This window comes from Anser anser, assembly GCF_964211835.1.
Source record: "Anser anser genome assembly, chromosome: 3".
NCBI classification, from domain to species: domain Eukaryota; kingdom Metazoa; phylum Chordata; class Aves; order Anseriformes; family Anatidae; genus Anser; species Anser anser.
Window position 1 is genome coordinate 105,776,742 of NC_139722.1, and position 20,111 is coordinate 105,796,852.

Genomic DNA, 20,111 nt, shown 5'->3' on the forward strand with positions numbered 1-20,111 from the left:
TGCAAAAAAGTGCTGCTGGTGTAAAGGGCTTCTGTGGTTGCTCAGATTTATCCCTCTAAATTATTAAATGCAAAGTTAGACATAGCAAACTGGGCTTGAGCAAAACATGCCATTCTTCCTTTACTTAACTTCACACTCAAACTGCTGGATTTCAGCAGTCATCTGCCCAACTGCTGGATTAAAACTGTTGAGGAACCATCTGCTCAACTCTAAAACTCCCAGCAGCCATTTCAGATAATGTTCCAGGCGCCTCCACCTACAGCCTCCCACCGCAGCCTGACTCCGTGTGGTTCTGAACATGCGTGTAGCTAGTGCCTCGTCGTCCTGCTCATCTCTTAGGCACAGGAGAGTGGAGCTGGGGAGCCCAAGAGCAGGACTGGAGCTTTTCTTGGGGACGGAGGGAGGGAGGTTGAATATTTAAGAGAGGCAAGGTTTATTTCATCCTTTATTAGGCTTAATCATGCTACAAAAATCTCTGGGTGTATCAAGGAGCAGAGCTGTACAGAACTATTCAGTGTATTCAATTCATTGGCAGTGCCTTTTTTATACAGCAGTTGTGCAGGTCAGAGCCCTTCTTGTGCTCCCCTACGTCGTGAAAGTTTGTCATTAAATTAAACTAAGGGACAGCTTTTTCTACAGTTCCTCTGAAGTTGTTTAAATCCGGTAAAAAGGGAGGCATTTGAGGAAACAATTGTCACACATGATAAATGGGAGAGGTCCATTTATTAAACGTGTCCCAGTGTTACCTGTCTGAGAACTCCAAAAGAAATGATGGAGCTTGTAACAAAATCACATTATTTATAAAATTGGTTATGATACTACAGTGCCATATATATAAGAATCAACCGCTGAAAACAAAGGCAGTGTGTTACAGAGTAGCTTTAAAATGAAATTATAGGTCTGACCACGTCGAGGCATTTGCATAGGGACTGCCCAGATCCTGCAACCACTTCCTTCTAAGAGTGATTACATTTACTTGGTAAGAAGGGCAAGATGGTAGTTGTAATATAATGTCTTAAGAAAGAATTGTGTAGACCTGTGGTTATTTATGTTCCTCTACAGCAGCAATACTAGATTTTAACAGGAGAGGGCATTCACTACCAAGCATCTGAGTTGGCTGAGGGCTCTCTGTTTCTAGAGGTAAGGCATTTGAAAATGGTATTTTTTTAAAATGATTAATAAAGGTTCATCATCCAAAAATAAATCTTCTCCAGACATCATGTACCAAGAGGAGTATAAATAATTACAAATTAAAACCTGTCCAGTAAATGAATGCTTGAGGTGCCCTTAAGCAGCACTACCCCAAGTGCTGACAAAACCCAGAAAAATCAAGAGTGTCTGAATAGCATACTAATGTTTTTGATAACCTGACTTCTAAAACACTTGTGAGCTGTTAAAGAAACTGCAATGGGGAGACCTGGATTGGAAGCTGAACTGAGACTGAAGGAAATGTCCATGCTGACACACCCAAAGTAACCTGACCTCTAGCTGAGATAGCTGAGAAATCCTTTGGTATCAAGCTGCCCAAACTCCCTCTCTTTTTGAAGTTAGGCATACAAATTTTTCCAATGTCAAGGAAGTTTGTAACTCCCTGATAAATGAGGGGTCATAGATAGTGGGAAACTCATTTATGTATGTTCTTTCTGCATTTTTCTACCTTTCTAAAATTGCTGTACAGTAGGCTGGCAGATAGATGGCTATGTGTCAGGTTTATCTGTCTCATGAATAAGTTGCAGTCAGCTGCAGGATCACCATCTGCAACCTTCAGTGCCCAGTGAGATCCTAAAGGCTGAAAGTTCTTCCTGCTATTTCTTTTAACACAACAGGACTGATCAGACAGGAAGAAGAAGAATGAATCTCCTGTTATGCACTATCCCAGATAGTTTCAAATGAATGATGCACTTTAAAAATACATACTATTATTTAAATTACTCTATGAGCAAAGCAACATGGCTTGCCTTTTTCTTGTGGTGATGCAGGGCACACAGAACAGCTGAATATGTAATTGTTACTTAATTCAAGATCTAGACAGTGTCATTAAATATTTTTGTTGCAGAGCAAAATTACTTCAATAGCAAATTGCATTTGTTCTTTGTCTCACTTGCAAAAATACAACTTACAATATGATTATGGATGTTGCTTCCTTTTTTTTGCTGTAGTTGTAGGTGTTAGTCTAGCTATAAAATTAAGGGTCTGTCAGTATTTTCATTAAAATCTTTTCATTCTTCAGGTTGTGTAAGCTAGCCTTAAAATCTAACGCTTTAAGGGTGAGTCTTCTCTTCACAAGTCAGACAGCACTGTATCTACATAGCAACCTAAAAATAGAAAAAGAAAGGAAAAAGAAAAAAAGATACTTCTAGGTTCTGAGAATCAGGAGAAAAACACTGATGTATGCATAGATGGAATGCGTATAAAGGCCAGAATATATATTCTCCTACATATATGATAATAAAGAACATTTTTCCAGATGAGTAACTGCTAAATTGGTAAATCTCTGTATTAACATATGAGCAGATTGCTGCAAATGTAAGCAATAATTTGTGTAGATGTACCAGATTGCTGCTACTTAACTGGAAGCTTCAGCTATCTCCCTGTTTATGAGGTAAGAATGAATTCCCAGTTTTACAGCAAGGTAATATGCTTTTCCAACCAGCTTTCCTAGGTATATTTTTGCATTACAGGGGCAACTGTAGTTCTCTTCCTTTCTGTTCTCAGGACAAAGCCTCATTTCCTCCATGTACAAAACCTGAGGTTTCAGACTGCTTCAGGTTGTGCTAGTGCTCAGGGTCCAAACTGGGTGCCTCAGTTGCCTTGTACTTTGCACAGGGCCTCGTCCCCCTTCGGCCTCCGGAGCTGAAAGAAGAAACTTGGGTTTAGTAACCAATACTCAGCTGTGTCCCAGTGTGGCCATCCACAGTGTGTTTCAGGCACAAGGAGGAAAAAGGGAGCACAATGGGAGCAGGGGCAAGCATGGGGTTTTGCATACACTTTCTTCACCAGTTTGTGCTCTGAATAATAAGTATGTAGCTTTTCTATAACATGTTTCATCAGGCTATGGAGCAATTTTACAATAGCATCACTTTTTGCAGGCAAGGAAATTGAGAGAAAGAGCAGCAAGGTGAGCTGCTCTAGGCCACCAAAGAGGGTTTAGACAAAAGCCATAGTCTCTGTGGTGCTTTTGTGTTGGTGCTTCAGCTATTGGTCCACATCACCTTTTCTCTTGAGATCACCAAGTTCCTACTAGACATATAGTTCCTTTAGAGCTCTTAGTTGCACATTACTCAGAGACCACCAATATTACAATCTGAATATTGCCCACAGAATCTGTACTTTCTGAAAAAGGGAAATTTCCAGTTGAAGAATTTTTGTGGAAACCTACTAATTATTTCAAAGAAATAAAACAAAAGCGTTATGTACGTTTCAGGGGGAATTAACCTGCCTGCCTGGATCATCAAGGAGACTGTTTTTTGACAGGTTTGTGGCCCACTTGGACTTGTCCTGTGCCTCCAGGTGGATGTTTGTCATTCACAAGGCTCTGCTGAGGCCCTATGGCTTGGAAACGCAGCAGGCTGGGACTGACACTGGCAGTGCAAGGTTGAGTATAAGGAGACTGGTTTTAAATGCGATGGAAACAAGAGGTTTTACATTTCCAAGTGATTTTTCACAGGTTCCATGGCATGATAACCTTCCAACAACTTCATCTTCAATAAAAAACAAACAAATAAATAAAATAATAATAATAAAATGTATGACTCTTCCTCTGTATTAATAATTGTCTTAGGGATTCATTTAATTTTCCTTCTCTACACATTAGCAAAACACAATGTGTTTCTTTAGGTAAGTGGAAGCAACCCTTGTATTCTGTTCTGGTAAGGCCGCACCTCAAGTACTGTGTTCAGCTTTGGGCCCCTCACTACAAGAAGGACATTAAGGCCCTGGAGCGTGTCCAGAGAAGGGCTACGAAGGTGGTGAGGGGTCTGGAACACAAGTCCTGTGAGGAGCGGCTGAGGGCACTGGGCTTGTTTAGTCTGGAGAAGAGGAGGCTTGGGGGAGACCTCATTGCTCTGTACAACTACCTGAAAGGAAGGTGTGGGGAGCTGGGGGTCGGCCTCTTCTCACAGGTAACTAGTAATAGGACTAGAGGGAATAGCCTCAAGTTGTGCCAGGGGAGGTTCAGGTTGGAAATGAGGAGACATTTCTTCTCAGAAAGAACAGTCAGGCATTGGAATGGGTTGCCCGTGGAGGTGGTGGAGTCACCATCCCTGGGGGTGTTTAAGGAAAGGTTGGATGTGGTGCTTAGGGACATGCTTTAGTGGGTGACATTGGTAGTAGGATGATACAACCATCAGATGATCAACCAGACAGATGATCTTGTAGGTCTTTTCCAACCCTAACGATTCCATGATTCTATGATTGCTCTGAGCATCCCTCAGTACCTTCTCCCATACTGTATTACTGTGAGACTATCAACATTATGAGCCAAGAGCACTGGAAAACCCACAAAACTCTCCCCACCCACCCTCCCAAGAGGCCTGATAAACAACCGTCAAGTGGCACAGCCTCACAGAACTGCAATTTTGCCCCAGGCCCCCAACCCCGCGCCATGCCTTGGCAGCGCCCCCGCGGCCCGCCTACGGCCCGGGCCCGCCGCCCCCAGGCCGCGCCGCCATGGCAACGGCGCCTTAAGGCGTGCGGGCGGGCCGCGGGCAGCCGCCGCCATGGCTCACGGCAGCCCCGTGGTGAGGGCTCGCAGCGGGGGCCGGGGCCTGGCGGCGGCTCCGAGCAGGGGGACGGGACGGGACGGGACGGGCCAGGCCGGGCCACGGGCCACGGGCCACGGGCCACGGGCCACGGGCCACGGGCCACGGGCCAGGGGCCAGGGGCCAGGGGCCAGGGAAACGGTGGCTTCCGGCCGGGGGCGAGGAGGGGCTGCCCTTGGGGTCCGTGCTCCTGACTCTGTTCTTTGCTAATTTAGAAGTCGAGTTTGCGTTTTACGGTTGTTTCGTAGAGTTTTTAACCTAATATATAGTGTAATAAATACTCGTCCTTGCTATACAGCTGTGCATAATGCGAAGTTTCTTGGCCATCCTGGGGAGAGGAATAGGCCTGTTGAAAGCAAAGTGGTTTAAGTTCTGCTCTTCTGCACTAAAAGTGAAGGCCAAGCATTTGACATACAGGCTAGTCAGCATCTTTTTGTAGTGGGACAAGTCTCCTTTTTTCCCTGTTCCTACAGTCCCGAAATGGGCAGGGGAAGATCCTGGAGATCTCTAAGCTCCCATAAGAAGTCACACATAAGGTCGTTTTAGAGTAGCTAAAATTGTTCTGATTGCCTTTCACAAAAAGCATAACATGTTACTACTTAGTAACTTTGAAAAGAATGGTTATTTCCTGCAGTGTAGAATAACTGTATGGTAGTAAAACATTTATTTGTTAAATTAGAAAAATGAAAGTTAAAATCCTGGTGTCCTAGCTTCCAAGGTTTCCTAAAAATCTTAAATTTCATCTTTCACCTTTTATTAGCAGGCTGTTGTGGTGGTGATGATAGTCATGGTCAGTAAGCCTTAAATTGCCAAAAGCTTGTTATCCTCCCTTTCGATCTGAATGGATAAATCTTGAAGCTGGTATGTGGTTGTATCTGTTGTCTGGATCTGAATGGAGAACTAGGATCTACTTACATGGATGAACTAATAAAATGTTGTGTGTCCTGTTGTAATATGATTAATTATGTATGCGTATATATAATGTGGCATTAAAATTTCCACACCTAAACTACTATACAGCATCAGACTATTGTCACAAAGGGATTTTTTTTTTTTTTGCAGGTTGCTTATGTTATGCTTCTGATAAAACTGGCACATCTCATTTTTAGTAGCTTGTACTGTTGGTTGCTCCTCACAATAGAGGCTATGATGCTGGGTACTAGAATGATACTGAGCAGTAAATGTCAATTTTAAACTGGCACTCCAAACATGATAGGTTTGAAAACACACCACAGCAATTGCTTTTTCTAACATTTCTAGGATTTCTTAAGCATTTCTGTAGCCCACAGAAGCCATTAATTTGAGGCTCAATTCCAGTATTTTTTTCCAGGAATGTCTTATTAGTTCTACAGATTTAAGGGAATGACTGGACTTATGTACCTGGTAGAGTCACAGACCTTTGCATTTGACAGAGTATTTAGTGTATTAACACTGATTGGTCTGTGGTGTTCAGTTTGTAACAGTTCAGTTCAGTTTGCAGCCACATTAGACTTGTATGTTATCATTTCAAGTGACTTAATGTTCATATTAACTTGAAAATGTTTAATTTTTTAAATTTACATACAGCTTAAACTCTACAAGTCTGTTATTGAAGATGTGATTGAAGGTGTTCGGGAACTCTTTGCTGAAGAGGGTGTAGATGAACAGGTTTTGAAAGACTTGAAGCAGGTTTGTTGGCTTCCCTTCCATTAATAAAAATTGTATGTATATGTAAATGTACATATTTATCTTTGGAGATGACATACCTGTCTCTTTCTTGGCCCTGTAGAACATGTAAACTTTAGCCCTAACTTAGAATTACAAGTGTTCTGTGAATGTTGTATTGGCTTCTGGAAGTCAAAATCTAGTAGTGAGTGTAGCCAGGCTTATTGGATAGAACCGGTTTACCCTTGGAAGAGCTGGGAATACCTGATTATCATGTTTGGTTTTATCTTATTTTTTATCATATTTGGATTATCATATGTGGTTTGATTTTAAAGTTGATGTCTGTTGACCTTAATATTCTCTCTGCAGCTTTGGGAAGCCAAGGTGATGCAGTCTAAAGCAACAGAAGGCTTCTTCAGACATAGCCACCATTCTTCACAGTTGACCTTGCAGTTGCCACACACTTTTCATCGTGTTTTGCAGGCTTCATCAGGTCAGATGTTGCAAATGCAGTTTAAGAATAGCTCAGTGTTTCAAGAATCTTTTGGAAGACCTGAAGCTGCTGGAATGATCTTGTTTTGCAATGCTTGTGTATATATCTAGCATGATGGGGAACAGTACGTATCTGAAAGCAAAATTTGACCAGTAAAGGACAAATTAAACTTTGATAAACTAATGCAGGTATGTCTAGATGCACTTGATCTGCCATTTATTTCCAGCAGGGAAGCGTGAAGAGAGTTTTAGTCTTCTTGTATGTAGTCCAGAAGAGTAACCCTTCAATTGCAAATTCATCAAAAGTGTTAAGCATTTCACTTCACACTTAATGTGTGGCATGATGTGTGCTGAGGGTTATACGACGTGTTTGTGCCCTGGAGCTCTGCTGTCATGGTGGAGTTGAACCTGGTTCAGCATTTCTTAAAATTCAAGCCCTTGTTCAAACAGAAGAGTGCAAGTGTTGGGAGGGTTTTTTGGTCTGTCTTTCAGTACTCCTAAAAGCAGTATTCACGGTGCACAGAATTATTTGACTTTCATACAGGCTCATATCAGGACATATTCTTCTCAGTTAAGTCCAGCGGACCACTGTGCTAATGTTATGGTAGAATGTAACGCTCAACTGAGGCTTCTCTGAGTGTGAAAGGACATGAGGAACTTCCCCATGAAGAAAAAAAAATATCGTACGTGATGATTTAATGAAAATCTATGTCATAGTGTATATGCTGATGGAGAACATTTAAAGGATGGGCAGGTACCTTTTCATCTACTTACTGTTTTTACAGTCTTCATATTTGGACTGTTTTTGGAGACAGATGTTTCACCTTATTCCATGCAATTAAAGGGGATTTATTTTGGGGCTTGTTTGCTATTGGAAGCTTTTTATTTAATGAACTTTATTTACCTTGTTATTCCTAACTTTTGGAAGGGCAGCTGATGCTAAGACATACCAGACTCTCTTAAAGCCACCTAACTTCTTATTTTTGTTTCTAATAGGATTTGAATTGTCCTATGGCAAGAGGTTTTCAAAGTAGTTAGGGCTACCTAAATTCTTTTCTTCTTGAAGCTTGCAAAAGCTTTCTGTTTGGTTCGTCTTCCCTCAATGAAGTATGTAATGCTTTTGAAAACCCATCCTACAGTTCCTGCTATTATCACCATTGGACTTACGCTAGAGTGGAAAACCGCTTAAACATTTTCCTCTTGTTGACAAGGCAGTGCATTTTACATGTGTTTGTAGTCATATTAATAAATAGAAATGGCATGCTTAGATTTTACAGTACAACTTATTAAGCAGATCAAATAGATAAATATTTAAAACAACAAAAACTCAAAGACCAACTTTTAACAGAATGCAAGTTTTATAAATTCAGGGTATAACCCCTGTCCTGAGTACAGCATAAGCTTTGAAGCAACATAAAAGGAAGTGTATTCAGTAGCCTTATCTAGATGTGCTTACGTATTGTTGATCTAATGAGTCTGAGCTGAAATTAAGATTGCTTTAGTTTCAGGACTGCATGCTGTAAATTACTGAATGATCAACTGTTTCTGAGATGCACATGTTTTTGTAATTTTTTTAAAATAGCTTCCTTAGTCATCCCAGCTGGCAGAGGTTTACAGCATTTCACGGCAGCAGGCCTGGTAGGTAGCTGCAGTGAATTCTTATTTCCATTTTGATTATTCTCAATTTTAAAATGATTAAGTTTGTCAGTTTTTCACAGGCTTGAGGGGATGCAAATATTAAGGGTTTCTTTTCTTTTTATTTTATTTTTTTCTTTTTGGTGTATGGGTGCTTTAGGACAATATTTAGGGACTGAAAAAGATAGCATTTCTCCTGACAGTTATATCGGTAGAACATGGTATAGTAGGCAAGGGACCAGGAGTCTGCTGAGGGAGAATCCACAGCTGAGGAAACTGTGTGTTTGATTGTTTTTTTTTTTTTTTTATTATTTGATGAAAACCATACAAAAGCTAAGAGTTCACAGAAGGAGTGCTCAAACTCTGTTACTGCTGTGTGAGCAGAGGAAAAAAAAAAGCAGTTGGTTTTGCAAGCAGTGCAGCCAGAAGAGTGTTGGAAAATGTGGCTGCATGAACTTAGCCCAGAGGTTGGAAGAAGTGGAAATGTACATGTAGGCATCATTTTTATTTTTATTACTGGATGTTAAAATAATGTGTGGTTGGGAAATGCCAGCACTAATGAAGTTGGAAGCAGCGTTATCTGTGAGGCATAGAAATCATCCAGATGAAAGTGAGTGTTTTTGGAGTGATAGGTTCTGAGCTGTTGGTATAGTGGAGTTGGGTGTGGGGGAGAAGGATGTATTATAAGAGCTTGATGCATCTGTTGAGTGCCTCCTGAGCCTCCAGCCAACTACCTTGCCAAGCTGAAACATAATATTGGGAAGGTATTTGTGTAACATGCAAGTTCCCCAACTTTAAATTTGGGTTTCCCAGGAACAGCTAGTTTGAAAGGGCATCTTATATTCAACTCTTTTCTTTCCAGGAGAAAAAAAGAATGATGTGAAGTGTCCTCATAGGCCTAGGCAAGGAGTCTGTACTGTGTGGAATAATGCATAAGCTTAGGTGAAAGTGGCTTTGAGTGGAAGAGTATCATTTTGGATGGTGTGCTCTTTGAGGGGCTACAGGAAAGTTCTTAATGAAAAGAGGATGTGATAACTGGAGAATATAAAGCACTTGGGGCCAATCATCATCCTTGCAATTACAAAATACTCTTTATCTGCCTATACATCAAAAGTCTGAAGCAACTCTTCAGTAGAGATGATCGCAAAGGGGCCTCTTTCTGGGTATGTTAAATGTGACATTTAGGGCCCTAAGAGAATAAGGTATGCACTGGTACTTAACAAAGTTCTTGTGTATCTAGGGTGCTTCACGACCAGGTGCAACTCTTACTCTCCCTTCGGGTATTGCTTATCCTATACACGTACCAGCTGGAATGACACTACAGACAACATCTGGTAAGATTAAAGAGGAGATGTAACACATTACAGTGCATTCATTGACTGTATGTGAATATTGAAAGATAGTTCTAAGTGCAGTAGATAAAACAAATGTGAAGTATAGGTGGGTGGAGCCACTTGTCCTTTTCCTTTGTAGTGTGTAATTACTGCATAGAGGAAGTAATTACATTGATTAGTTGGTGTGTCACTTGTGTACACTTGCAACATTAGTTAATGTGGGCTGCCAGGGAATGCCATTTTTTTTGTTTTACAGCTGCTGGCAAATGTGTACCTTTGTCGGTCCAGGCACAGATATCTCCTTGCCCTGTATGAGGGGTAGTCTTTCCATGTTTTAAACTGACAAAGACATTCTGGTGCTTCAGAATCAAGTTGATTTTATATTCAAATAAAATGTAACCACCCATCACCCTTTTTGCTCACCCTCTTTTGCTGATGAAATTGGCCGTACAAAAACTTGCTCGTATTCGTTGGAGTTTGATGAATGGATGGCTTATTTCAGTCATAGATTCACTTTTTCCTTAAACAGCTGTTCTTTTTTAAGCAGTAATGTCCTAGATGTCTATTTTGGGTATAACTTCTAAGGTTTTGAATGCTGTAGGCTGATATCAATGACTGCATGTGTAAGCAAATGTGTGGAGAAAAGAATAATTAAATTAGTTTGGCAAACTAGCTCCGGCATCTTAATTCTAACACTGATGATAATAATTAAGGATTCAGTATTTGGAGTTCTCTTTGTACAAGGAGAAGACAGATAAACTAGGAGTCTTATGTTTAAGACTGTATCCGTATTATAGGGGGGATGCCCTTAAAAGAAAGAACTGTCCATGGAGATGGGGAACAGTTTACTGTTTCATCTTGTACTCCTTTGTTTCTGAAATGACACGTTAACAAATTTAAAGCAAGGTTTTTTCTTACTCCTAACTGGCTGAAAGTGTACTTGGGAAAGTACTACTTTGTAAACATCCTTTTTCTCCGTAGTTTGCCTGATTGTTTCCTCTTGGCTGTTACTGGTAACAGGACGCTGGCCTAGATGGATCTGTAGTTCAACTCACTGAAGCAGCTTTTCATCTTTCTCTTTGTAGGGCAGCTTTATAAGGTAAATGTTCCTGTCGTGGTTACACAGGGCCGAGGAGGTGCAAATATTCTGCAATTTCCTATTCAGCAGATATTTCAGTCGGTTGGGCAACCTTCAATTCTGCACGCCAATGTGGCCAGTGTTGCACCGGTGAAGGTACCCTCTGTCCAGCCAACTGCCGACATGTTGCAAACTCAGAAGACTGCTGTCCAACAGACTGTGGCAGTTCAACCGAGTGCCACGGAAAATAAACACCTAGAGGACTCTACCGGTACTGCGTTGGTTCAGCAGCCTACGGAGAGTCAGCAGCAAATTGAACCTAATGCAGTGCTGAATCAGCATGAAGAATCTACAGAGAAATCCCAGCACGGCAGTCTTCATACACCTGTGCTTAATTCAGAACCCTCTGAAGTGTTTTCTCCTTCTGAATTTGTTGAGGCAAACAACTCAAGCAGTGTGCTGCTGGACGTGGAGGGGCAGTTAGACACTGAGCCTCAGGAAGCGCTACAACAGCAGGTGTCTGATGATATCATTGAGATGATTATCATGGGCAAAGGTTTGGATGATAACAGTGGTCTGAAAGATGAGGACACCATTGCTCCCACTGACAAGGTAGGACATTTTTATTTCTTATCTGGTGAAAATACAGCTGTTGTAGATGGTTGTTTGAAGAACAAGTTTTTAAGAGATGTGATCAAAGATGTCTGTAAGTAGTACCTATGAATGATGATAAAAATCATCATTTTAAGGTTCATTCTTGAGCTTGTTTTGAAGAGCATTTAGCTGACTGCTTATTTTTATATTTAAAATTTTGGTTGCAAATGTTGTTGAAATATTTGGATTGAATACAACGTCAATCTGAAAAACGCTATCGGTGCGTTGGATAGATACAGTGCATTCACAGACTTATAGACTATTTTTTGAGATAATTGGTTTTTGCCTCTGAGCAAGCATGAATGATGCTTTGAGAACTACCATGTCATTTTGATGCTGAATCTGTGTGTGGATACTGGCCAGTTGTAAAATTGCTTTTGGATTGTCAACAGGGATTAATTTTAACTCATAACATGTGAAGAGCAATTAACTTATATTGACAGCCCATACTGAGTATGAAAAGTCAGATTCCATAAGTGAAAATCTGCTGGAAAGAAACATATTTCCCTGGGAAGAAAGTCCTGACAAGCTAGAATTCAGCTAGAGCTCTGTGGAAAACTTAAAAATGATTTTATTGAACAAGCCTCTGTTCTGACTTCGTCAAATCTATGTTCCAGAAATTGTTTGCAAATATAACTTGAGGCTGGTGTGCTGATTTTGAATTGTAGTGCTTATATGATATCGAGGCAAATTTATTAAATACAAATTTAATAACAGTAATGGAAAATGACCGTAAGTAGAAAGCATCTTATGTTGCTCATCTACACTTGGGCAGAATGATGACGACTGTCTGTAGGAAGAATGGAAGATCAAAAAAGTGTTAACTTTCTTGAATTAGAAAGTGTACGTGGATGTGAATGTAGTGCTCCAATAAAGATTTAATGAGAAACCTAAGATCACTGAAAGCTTAAAGCTCTTTTATGCTCCTGTGAACTTTCTGTTTTGGAATTCTAATGCTTTTATGAAATACTTGAAGTACTGGGGTATTTATTCTCAGCTTTTTATATTGTATTTAAACAAAGCACTTTGATTTGAGGGAAAGAAATGGATTCATCTTTTTACTTCAAAAATAAGGAATAGTTTTTAAGTTAGAATTTCTATTTTAAAGAAAATTCTAGAGGCCAGTTTGAACATCATTTTCTAAAGAAGTCAAGTACAATAGTGTTTAAAGAAAAGTCTAAGAAAATATATTTCTGTATTACTGAGGGAATGAATATTTGACATGGATTCCATTTAAGGTAGGTGTAAGAACAAGATTTTTCAAACATACTCAGGGTTTACAAGTAGTCCAGGATTTGAAACTCCCACTTAAGTAAGTGCTGTGAATCTTGTTGCTTTATTAAACAAAAATCTCAGGCTTTGTACTGAACAATGAAAGCTATGTGGCGTTAACTTAAAAGCCATCTCTGGTCTTTTTTATTGTTGTCAGCTGGAACCTACTGAGCAGGTGGAATCTAATTTACGATCAGAGAAGGATATCTGCAGTGACATTGAAGGCATAATTCAGCTAGATGGAACCGGTGATGCTTCTCCCAAGGAAGAAATACCACACACAAAAGATACAGAAGAGAATGAATTCATTGGTATTATTGAATCAGAGGATCTAAAAATTCTGGAGGATGAGGATGAAGGAGAGGATGAAGAAGGTGACAGTATTTCAAACATGGATTCTAGCAGCAGTAGCTGTGATAATGAAGAGCCCCAAATAGATATTGTTGAGGAGGTAATTTACTTTCAAGCCTTGTGAAGCACGTTACAATACCGTATCTGCCTTGAATACTGAACTGTTGGACCCAGAACAGCTCCTGCTAAGTTTAATGCAGAGAGCGTAGTTAGGTTACATGTCTCTCTCAAGAGGAGATGCCACTGAGGAATTATGAGAGGGCTCATTATGAGGAGCACGAACAAATGAATGAGATCATTTGTTTATTGGATCACTTAAAATATTTAATCACCAGCATTAAATTCTATGGTGAAACCCTGACCTCAGTGGAATTGAGTTCTTTTAAGTAAGATCCGGATACAAATCTAGTTGTATTATTCCTTCTGAAGAACCACAGGGGATTAGACAGAGAACAGCACGATAGAAGTGTAGCACTCTTATTTTATTTTATTTTTTTATTTAAAACAGATGAAATTTTGTGTCCTTAATGTTCGCAAGAGGATTAGCTTAGAGTCTGGACAGTTGATGAGCGTTCCAGTTACTGGGGTCAGCTTTGGCATTTAGGAGTTCTGCTTTATTTTGACCTTTTTTTTTTTTGTGGTGGTTTGTTTTTGTTGTTTGTTTTGGGGGGATGTTTTTGAGAACATAAGCATGTAAAGATGCTTCTAAGTGAGCTTTGCGGACCATAGCTTCTAAGTCTTGATTTTTTTGGTGTTAACCTTTATTGTTCTGGTTGTGTTTAATGTCAAGTTATTCAACACTATTTTTGCAAGAATGTATAAAATACTTCTTAAATGCATTTTTAAACTCTAGGACCCATTAAATTCTGATGATGATGTCAGTGAACAGGACGTTCCAGACTTGTTTGACACAGATAACGTGATAGTTTGTCAGTATGACAAGGTACAGTATGTAGTTATCTTTGTCCCTTAATCATTATAAATAGTATCTTCAGCAAATCCATATCTGGACTGCTGTCAGTATCTTTTAAGGAAAAACAAATGCTGTAATAATTGAGTGTTTAAATGATGTGTTTAGCTGACAGTACTCTGAAGACTTGTATGCAATTTTCTGAAATGAGGACAATCGAAGGGTTCATAAAGAAAAAGAGTAAGGGGCTGAATCTTTCAAAATTAAGACTTGTAAAGCTGCAAAAGCTTATGCATTTCCTTAATTTTTTTAAGTTATGTGAACAGCTTCATGGATGTATACATGCATCTTTGGCCATGAATTAAGACTTCTGAAATAGGGAATAGGAAAAGGTGTGTGTGTACTATCTTTTGTCTTTGAAGTGCTTCCTGAAAGACTTTACTACCAGAATTCCTGTTACTGAAAAGCCAAACAGTCACTAAAGGCCATTTTGTCCTGCTTTATTTTAATGTTTAAAACTTAACCTTATTTTGAATTCTCAGAGATCAAATTAAGTACTAGCTATGTTTTGGGCACTTGCATGTTTATATCTTAAAAGTTGACAAAACAAAGTGCGCATCTTATTTTGAAAGCAAACGTGGAAAAATATGTCTAATAGTTTCCAAACAAAGTGACTTTGCTTTTATGCTTTCAGAAGAGACTAGTGATAATTTTTCTTGTGTGTTCAACTAGGTCTGCCTTAAAGGGGTCTGTGCTTTAGGAAACAGTGGGCTGCTGAGAAAATTGTCTTTACTCAAGTGTAACAGATTGAATGTTTCTGAAGCTTGTTATTTTGGAAAATGTAGCTGCAGGGATGTGTGTGGAAAATGCATCTGAAATTGAGCTAGTGTGTATTGTATTGAAAAGTTGCACAAAATTTTGAAGCATCATAACTTAGTTTGATGTTATGGATGCTACAGGTAGTGGATGTTGCTATTTATAGCAAGTTTTGTCTGTAATGAGTTGAAAAAAAATCTTTTAAAAACTAGTAAGTCCAATTCTGGACATGTCTGTAGGAAATTTTAATATCAGATGTTGCAGAAAATTGATAGTTAGAGAAGTTGGGGGAAATGCTGGTAACTTCTCCTTTCTACATAGATTTAATAAAAACAAGTAGATCTAGTAGAAAGTAGATGGAAATAGTTACCTGTTAAATTATATAGTTATCTATAAAAGAATGCTGAAGGCAAAATGATTGTCTTTAATTCTTTTCCCCTTATTTCCTGAATCTGGAAATAGGCTGATGCTTAAAACCCAAGGAATTGTTAGAGATGTTTAAGATTCCTTCTTTTAGTATTAAACATAAACTTTCTGTAGTATAGGTTGTTTTGCAGGACTTAAGAAATAATATGCACATTTTTCTTACTGTTTTGTATGGCAGTATTTGCTTTTGAGCAACGTTTTCATGTTTTTAGCCTTATCCTTACATGCCTGTGTATGCAGTATTGCTTTGTCATGCGTATGGGAAAAGGAAATGACTGCATTTCAATTAAACCATACATATTTGCAAGGTGCAGTGTATTTTCGGAGTGGTACAGTAATCAAATTGCTTCATTATTATCTTGTTTTCCAGCCAGCATAAGGTTTCACACAGCTACCTTTGCCTTGCGGGGGATGTGGGTGAGGGCGTAAGAGGGATGTTTTACGTAATTGGTGTTTTTAAAGGGAGGTGGGAAAACTTGAATGTGACAAGAGTAAGATTCAGGAAGTTGTTCCCTTGAGAGGCCAAAGAATCTGGTATATACAACTGAAATCTGCTGCCTCTATTGAATATTTGTGCTGCGTTCAGGGAAAGTGTCTTGCATGTTTTGAGCTATCAGAATTTTAAAGGAAAAACAAGTTTTTTAAACTAAGCTTTGCTTAAATGTTCTTTTTTTTATTATGGTCTAAATTTTTTTTTTGGGGGGGGCGGGGTGGGGTGATTTAATTCTCTCATCAGATACATCGAAGTAAGAACAAATGGAAGTTCTACTTAAAGGATGGAGTGATGTCCTTTGAGGGTAAGGACTATGTTTTTGCAAAAGCCATTGGAGATGCAGAGTGGTGAAGCCTCACCGAAGAATGTACTTTAGAACTGTGGCCTTATTCCCTTACTGTCCGTGAAACAACTGGACTTCCTATTTTGTCATTTAAAAGAAAGACTGTGAACTTGCAAAATATGTAAAATGTGTTCTTAATACATGCAAATTAAAACACTGTATTGTTACCTGCTCATTTGTCTTTGCTGTTTTCTGATTATTTCATTACTTTTCCGCTAAAGAAGCATTGTTGGAGTGAATAGCTGTAAAGACTAGAACATTGACTGTGTTAGCAATTGAAGGAAGTCATGGAATACCAAATGACTGTATTTAAGTAAACTTCAATTCCATTGGTTTTGTTTCTTTTTTTTTAAATAAGAGCTGAAGTATGACTTGAAATCTAAAACTACACAGTTGTAAGTGATATTTATTTTCAAAGACTGAGTTCCAAAAAAAAAAAAAAGAAAAAAGCTTAATATCTGTATAAGTCTGAAACTTGTGGCTATTTCAGTTGTGTAGTTTTCCCTACTTTCCTTCCTGTCCCTTGCTTTTTTGTTGTTAACCTTGTGTGTTGGTTTATTTTTTGGCTTCAGCTTAAAGGTAGGCACTTTATATGCAAGTCAGGAAATGGGGGCAGAAGACCCTTCAGCTCAATATATGAGAACTATTATTGTTTATTCTATACCTTCTACGTCTGCTGAGATGTAATGAATAGTGTGATTTAACATTAGAATGTGATTTATTTTCACTGTCAATGTGAAGTCATTTAACTTCAGTTCTGTGCATATCCACTGCCTTCTATGACTACAGACCAGTAGGCTGTGAATGATACAAATTGTGCATAATAATAAAATGTCATCTTATATACATTTCTAGCAGTGAGTTTTTTTTGTCTTTCCTAAATGTAACTTTGCTTAGAGAAATGTGTAGAAGTCACGCTTGTGACAATAGCTCACCCTGCCATAGGAATTGCATTCCCAGCAGTTTGGAGCATTTTCTTCTTGTTTCTTCCTCTAAAAATAGAGATCAAAAAGAAGTTATATTGTTTTAGGTCCAGGCCCCCGCCCTTCATAGCTGTAGCTTTCTCCTAATTAGCTCCTGTTCCTTGAAGGGCAATATCACAAGTTAAAGGGCTGACTCAGAGGATCATCCCACTACAGGGGCAGGTGCGTCTCCTGGGGTCTGGCAACCCTCTCTCCTGGCTGCATCTGCTGAAGGAAGACAGCATGACATGCTTTGGTTCTCTCTACTCTGTGGGAGGCTGCCAAACCCTTGAGAAGAGAAGGAAAGTAAAGGAGAGAGTTGGAGAGAACGTGGGGAACAAGGGAAGAAAACCAGCCATTGTTCATCATGGTAGAAACCTTTGTGCTGATAGCGTTGAGATGATTCCTTCAGGCGGTATGTGTTTAACTACCTTTTGAGTTTACTGCATGTTCTTTTGGACTTACCTGCTACTGTCCACTCTCTAAGAAGGAACACTGAACTAGAAGGCCTGAGTGTGGCATTTCTTTTGTCTTTTTATGGATATTGCGGGTGGTATGCGAAGAGTTGTGTATCCAGAATAGTTTAAATGTTATGGCATATAATTTCTTTGTTCCTGTTCAGCTGGCTTGTGGCTGGACTGATGCTACACTTCAAACCCATGAATGTGCAGGAAATGTAGCTCTTCCCACATGGTAGATGCTTGTAGATATCAGTACTTTTACAGGCTCTGAAGCGTTCATGCTACAGAAATGCATAGGTTATGACCTGCGGTACCAACTTCAACTTGTCAGCACAGGTATCATTAGAATAATCTAATTCTGCCCTGCCCCAGCCACGGGCAGGGACACCTTCCACTAGATCAGGTTGCTCAAAGCCCATCCAACCCCGCTTTGAACACTTGCAGGGAGGGGATGTCAACAATTTCTCTGTGCAGCCTGGTCCAGTGCCTTACCACCCTCACAGTAAAGAATTTCTTCATGTTATCTAATCTAAACCTACCCTCTTTTAGTTTAAAGCTATTACCCTTTGTTGTATCACTACGCTCCCTGATAAAGAGTCCCGCTCTGACTTTCTTGTAGGTCCTGCTGAGGTACTGAAAGGCCACTATGAGGCCTCCCCAGAGCCTTCTCTTCTCTGGTCTGAAAAAGCAGAGGTAGTGCAGCACAGGACAGTTTTAAAGATGGGCAGCTGCTTCTTCTGTGCCTTTCTGCTTGTGTTAAAGACTGCTTCTACATGAAGGTGAGGAGTCAGAGCTCTCAGCACCCTTATGGCGCCTGTTCATCTGTGAGTGGGTGCTGAGATGTGCAGGATAAACATTGGAGTAGGAAATGATTTTTTTCTTCTATCTCATCTAAACTTTCCCAATTTGTAATTATTATATGTGTTCTATCTATTACCCTAATCTGCTTTTGTATTCAGTTCTTGAAACATTTCTCATACTTCAATGTTTTTGCAAGGGATTTTTTGTTTGTTTTTTGACAGCTTGATGCAAACTCTGTGCAGTCCACGTATGATGTTCACTATATAAATTACTCATCTGGAATTAAAAGTATATTTTTAATACTATCTTCCCAAACTTCTTTTAAGATTTATGAGTTGATGCTTTTTCATCCACTTTTGCTTTTCCTGGACCACATGTACCAAGAGCTATTAAAATAAAAAAGGACTATCTTTCATCCTGAAGCTTTGCTGACTGTGTGTGTGTGTATATATATATATATATATATATATATATCTGTTATTTCTGGCTAAAGCTGACCTGAATCAAAAGGGATACTGAAGACAGCTTAGCTATGCCACTGAGTATCCCCTTAATTTTCATTCAGTTGCATTTTCTAAACCGGTACATTCTTTATATGAAGAAACCTTAATATGGAGTCCATCTAGTGTCTACCTGAGTTATCAAATATATGAATTTTATGGATTAAAGTAGGGTTTTGCTGTTGCTATCACAACCTTTGACGTATGTGAGAAAATGGCTACTAAATATGTATCATTGCCAGTTTTCTAGCTCCTGCTAAGCCGCTCTGCAGATATTCCTTGGGAGTGTCTGCAGTGGTTTTCCCGGTGCAGAGCTATAGCCTGTCTGTGTGGGCTGCTTGTACTGCCGCACAAGGGTGTGCTTCCATTTTCCTTCATCCAACCACGTAAGAATTGCTCTTTGTTTCCAGCGTTCTTGAATGAACATTGGCAAAGACATACAGCTTTGAATGAAATATTTACAGCTAACTAAAAATACCAGAAGTTAGGAATTTTTATACTGGAAAAAACTGTTCCTTATTAAAATGTAAGCTCAGTTGGCTAATTACTTTAGTCCATGCCTTGAGGAGTAATCAGATCGGAGTGGTTTTGATCTTAATAATTTATCATATTAATGCTTTTGATTGACACTACTTACAGTTTAGCAAACACTTTGCTGCAGATAGGATGAAGTGTGTAATACCAGTTATGGCCATTGAAGGTACTTCAGTAAATGGCTGTCTAAAACTTTACACTACAAAGAAGGGAAGTTTACCAAGAACAGTAAGATAGAATAGCATGTAGCTTGTATGTGAATCTAAATCTTTATTAAAGTGTTGCTTGCTCATTTCTGTGTATTGAAAAATTTGACTTATATAAGTGAGCCTTCATCCTGTTGAAGTGCAATTTAAGTAAATCAGCTGATGCCCACTCAAGACATTGTTTTGCCTTGTCCTATGTTTTTTTTCCCCTAGTGTTTTTTCCAGTCCCTTTTTTAGGTAAATATCCTGCAGTAGGCCCCTTTCTTCATGGGCTTAGCTCAGCATCTGGTACATATAAAGAGGTATCTCACATGGAATTCCTACTGATGGCTAAACAGAGTTGTAACAGTCTCCTTCACTTCTGTATCTTGCTTTATTCCCCGTGTGCGTCAGCTGCTCATGAGTACAGTTATGCTTGTACACAGACCTGCTGTACTGA

At 39.3% G+C, this 20,111-nt stretch overlaps 1 protein-coding gene across 3 annotated transcripts; it reads left to right on the forward strand.

Annotated features, from left to right (window-relative positions):
* The first annotated feature begins 4,642 nt into the window (after positions 1-4,642).
* On the forward strand, positions 4,643-20,088 carry GTF2A1L (general transcription factor IIA subunit 1 like). Of its 3 annotated transcripts, none has more exons than XM_083830500.1 (9): positions 4,643-4,739; positions 6,327-6,428; positions 6,774-6,897; positions 8,479-8,534; positions 9,772-9,865; positions 10,951-11,555; positions 13,027-13,320; positions 14,074-14,163; positions 16,109-20,088. In XM_083830500.1, the coding sequence occupies exons 1-9, from the start codon at positions 4,719-4,721 to the stop codon at positions 16,214-16,216; spliced, it is 1,494 nt and encodes a 497-aa protein (XP_083686626.1). In that variant the 5' UTR covers positions 4,643-4,718; the 3' UTR covers positions 16,217-20,088. The 3 variants fall into 3 exon arrangements, with proteins under 3 accessions (XP_083686626.1, XP_083686627.1, XP_083686628.1); XM_083830501.1 differs by lacking the exon at positions 4,643-4,739 and adding an exon at positions 4,931-4,940; XM_083830502.1 differs by lacking the exons at positions 4,643-4,739; positions 6,327-6,428; positions 6,774-6,897; positions 8,479-8,534 and adding an exon at positions 8,573-9,022.
* Positions 20,089-20,111: the final 23 nt, after the last annotated feature.

Bases quoted from the DNA above. Each gene is read 5' to 3' on its own strand.
- GTF2A1L (XM_083830500.1), top strand. From the start codon at position 4,719: ATGGCTCACGGCAGCCCCGTG. The intron at 6,429-6,773 runs GTTTGTTGGCTT...TTCTCTCTGCAG, and splicing joins TTTTGAAAGACTTGAAGCAG to CTTTGGGAAGCCAAGGTGAT. The intron at 9,866-10,950 runs GTAAGATTAAAG...TTCTCTTTGTAG, and splicing joins GACACTACAGACAACATCTG to GGCAGCTTTATAAGGTAAAT.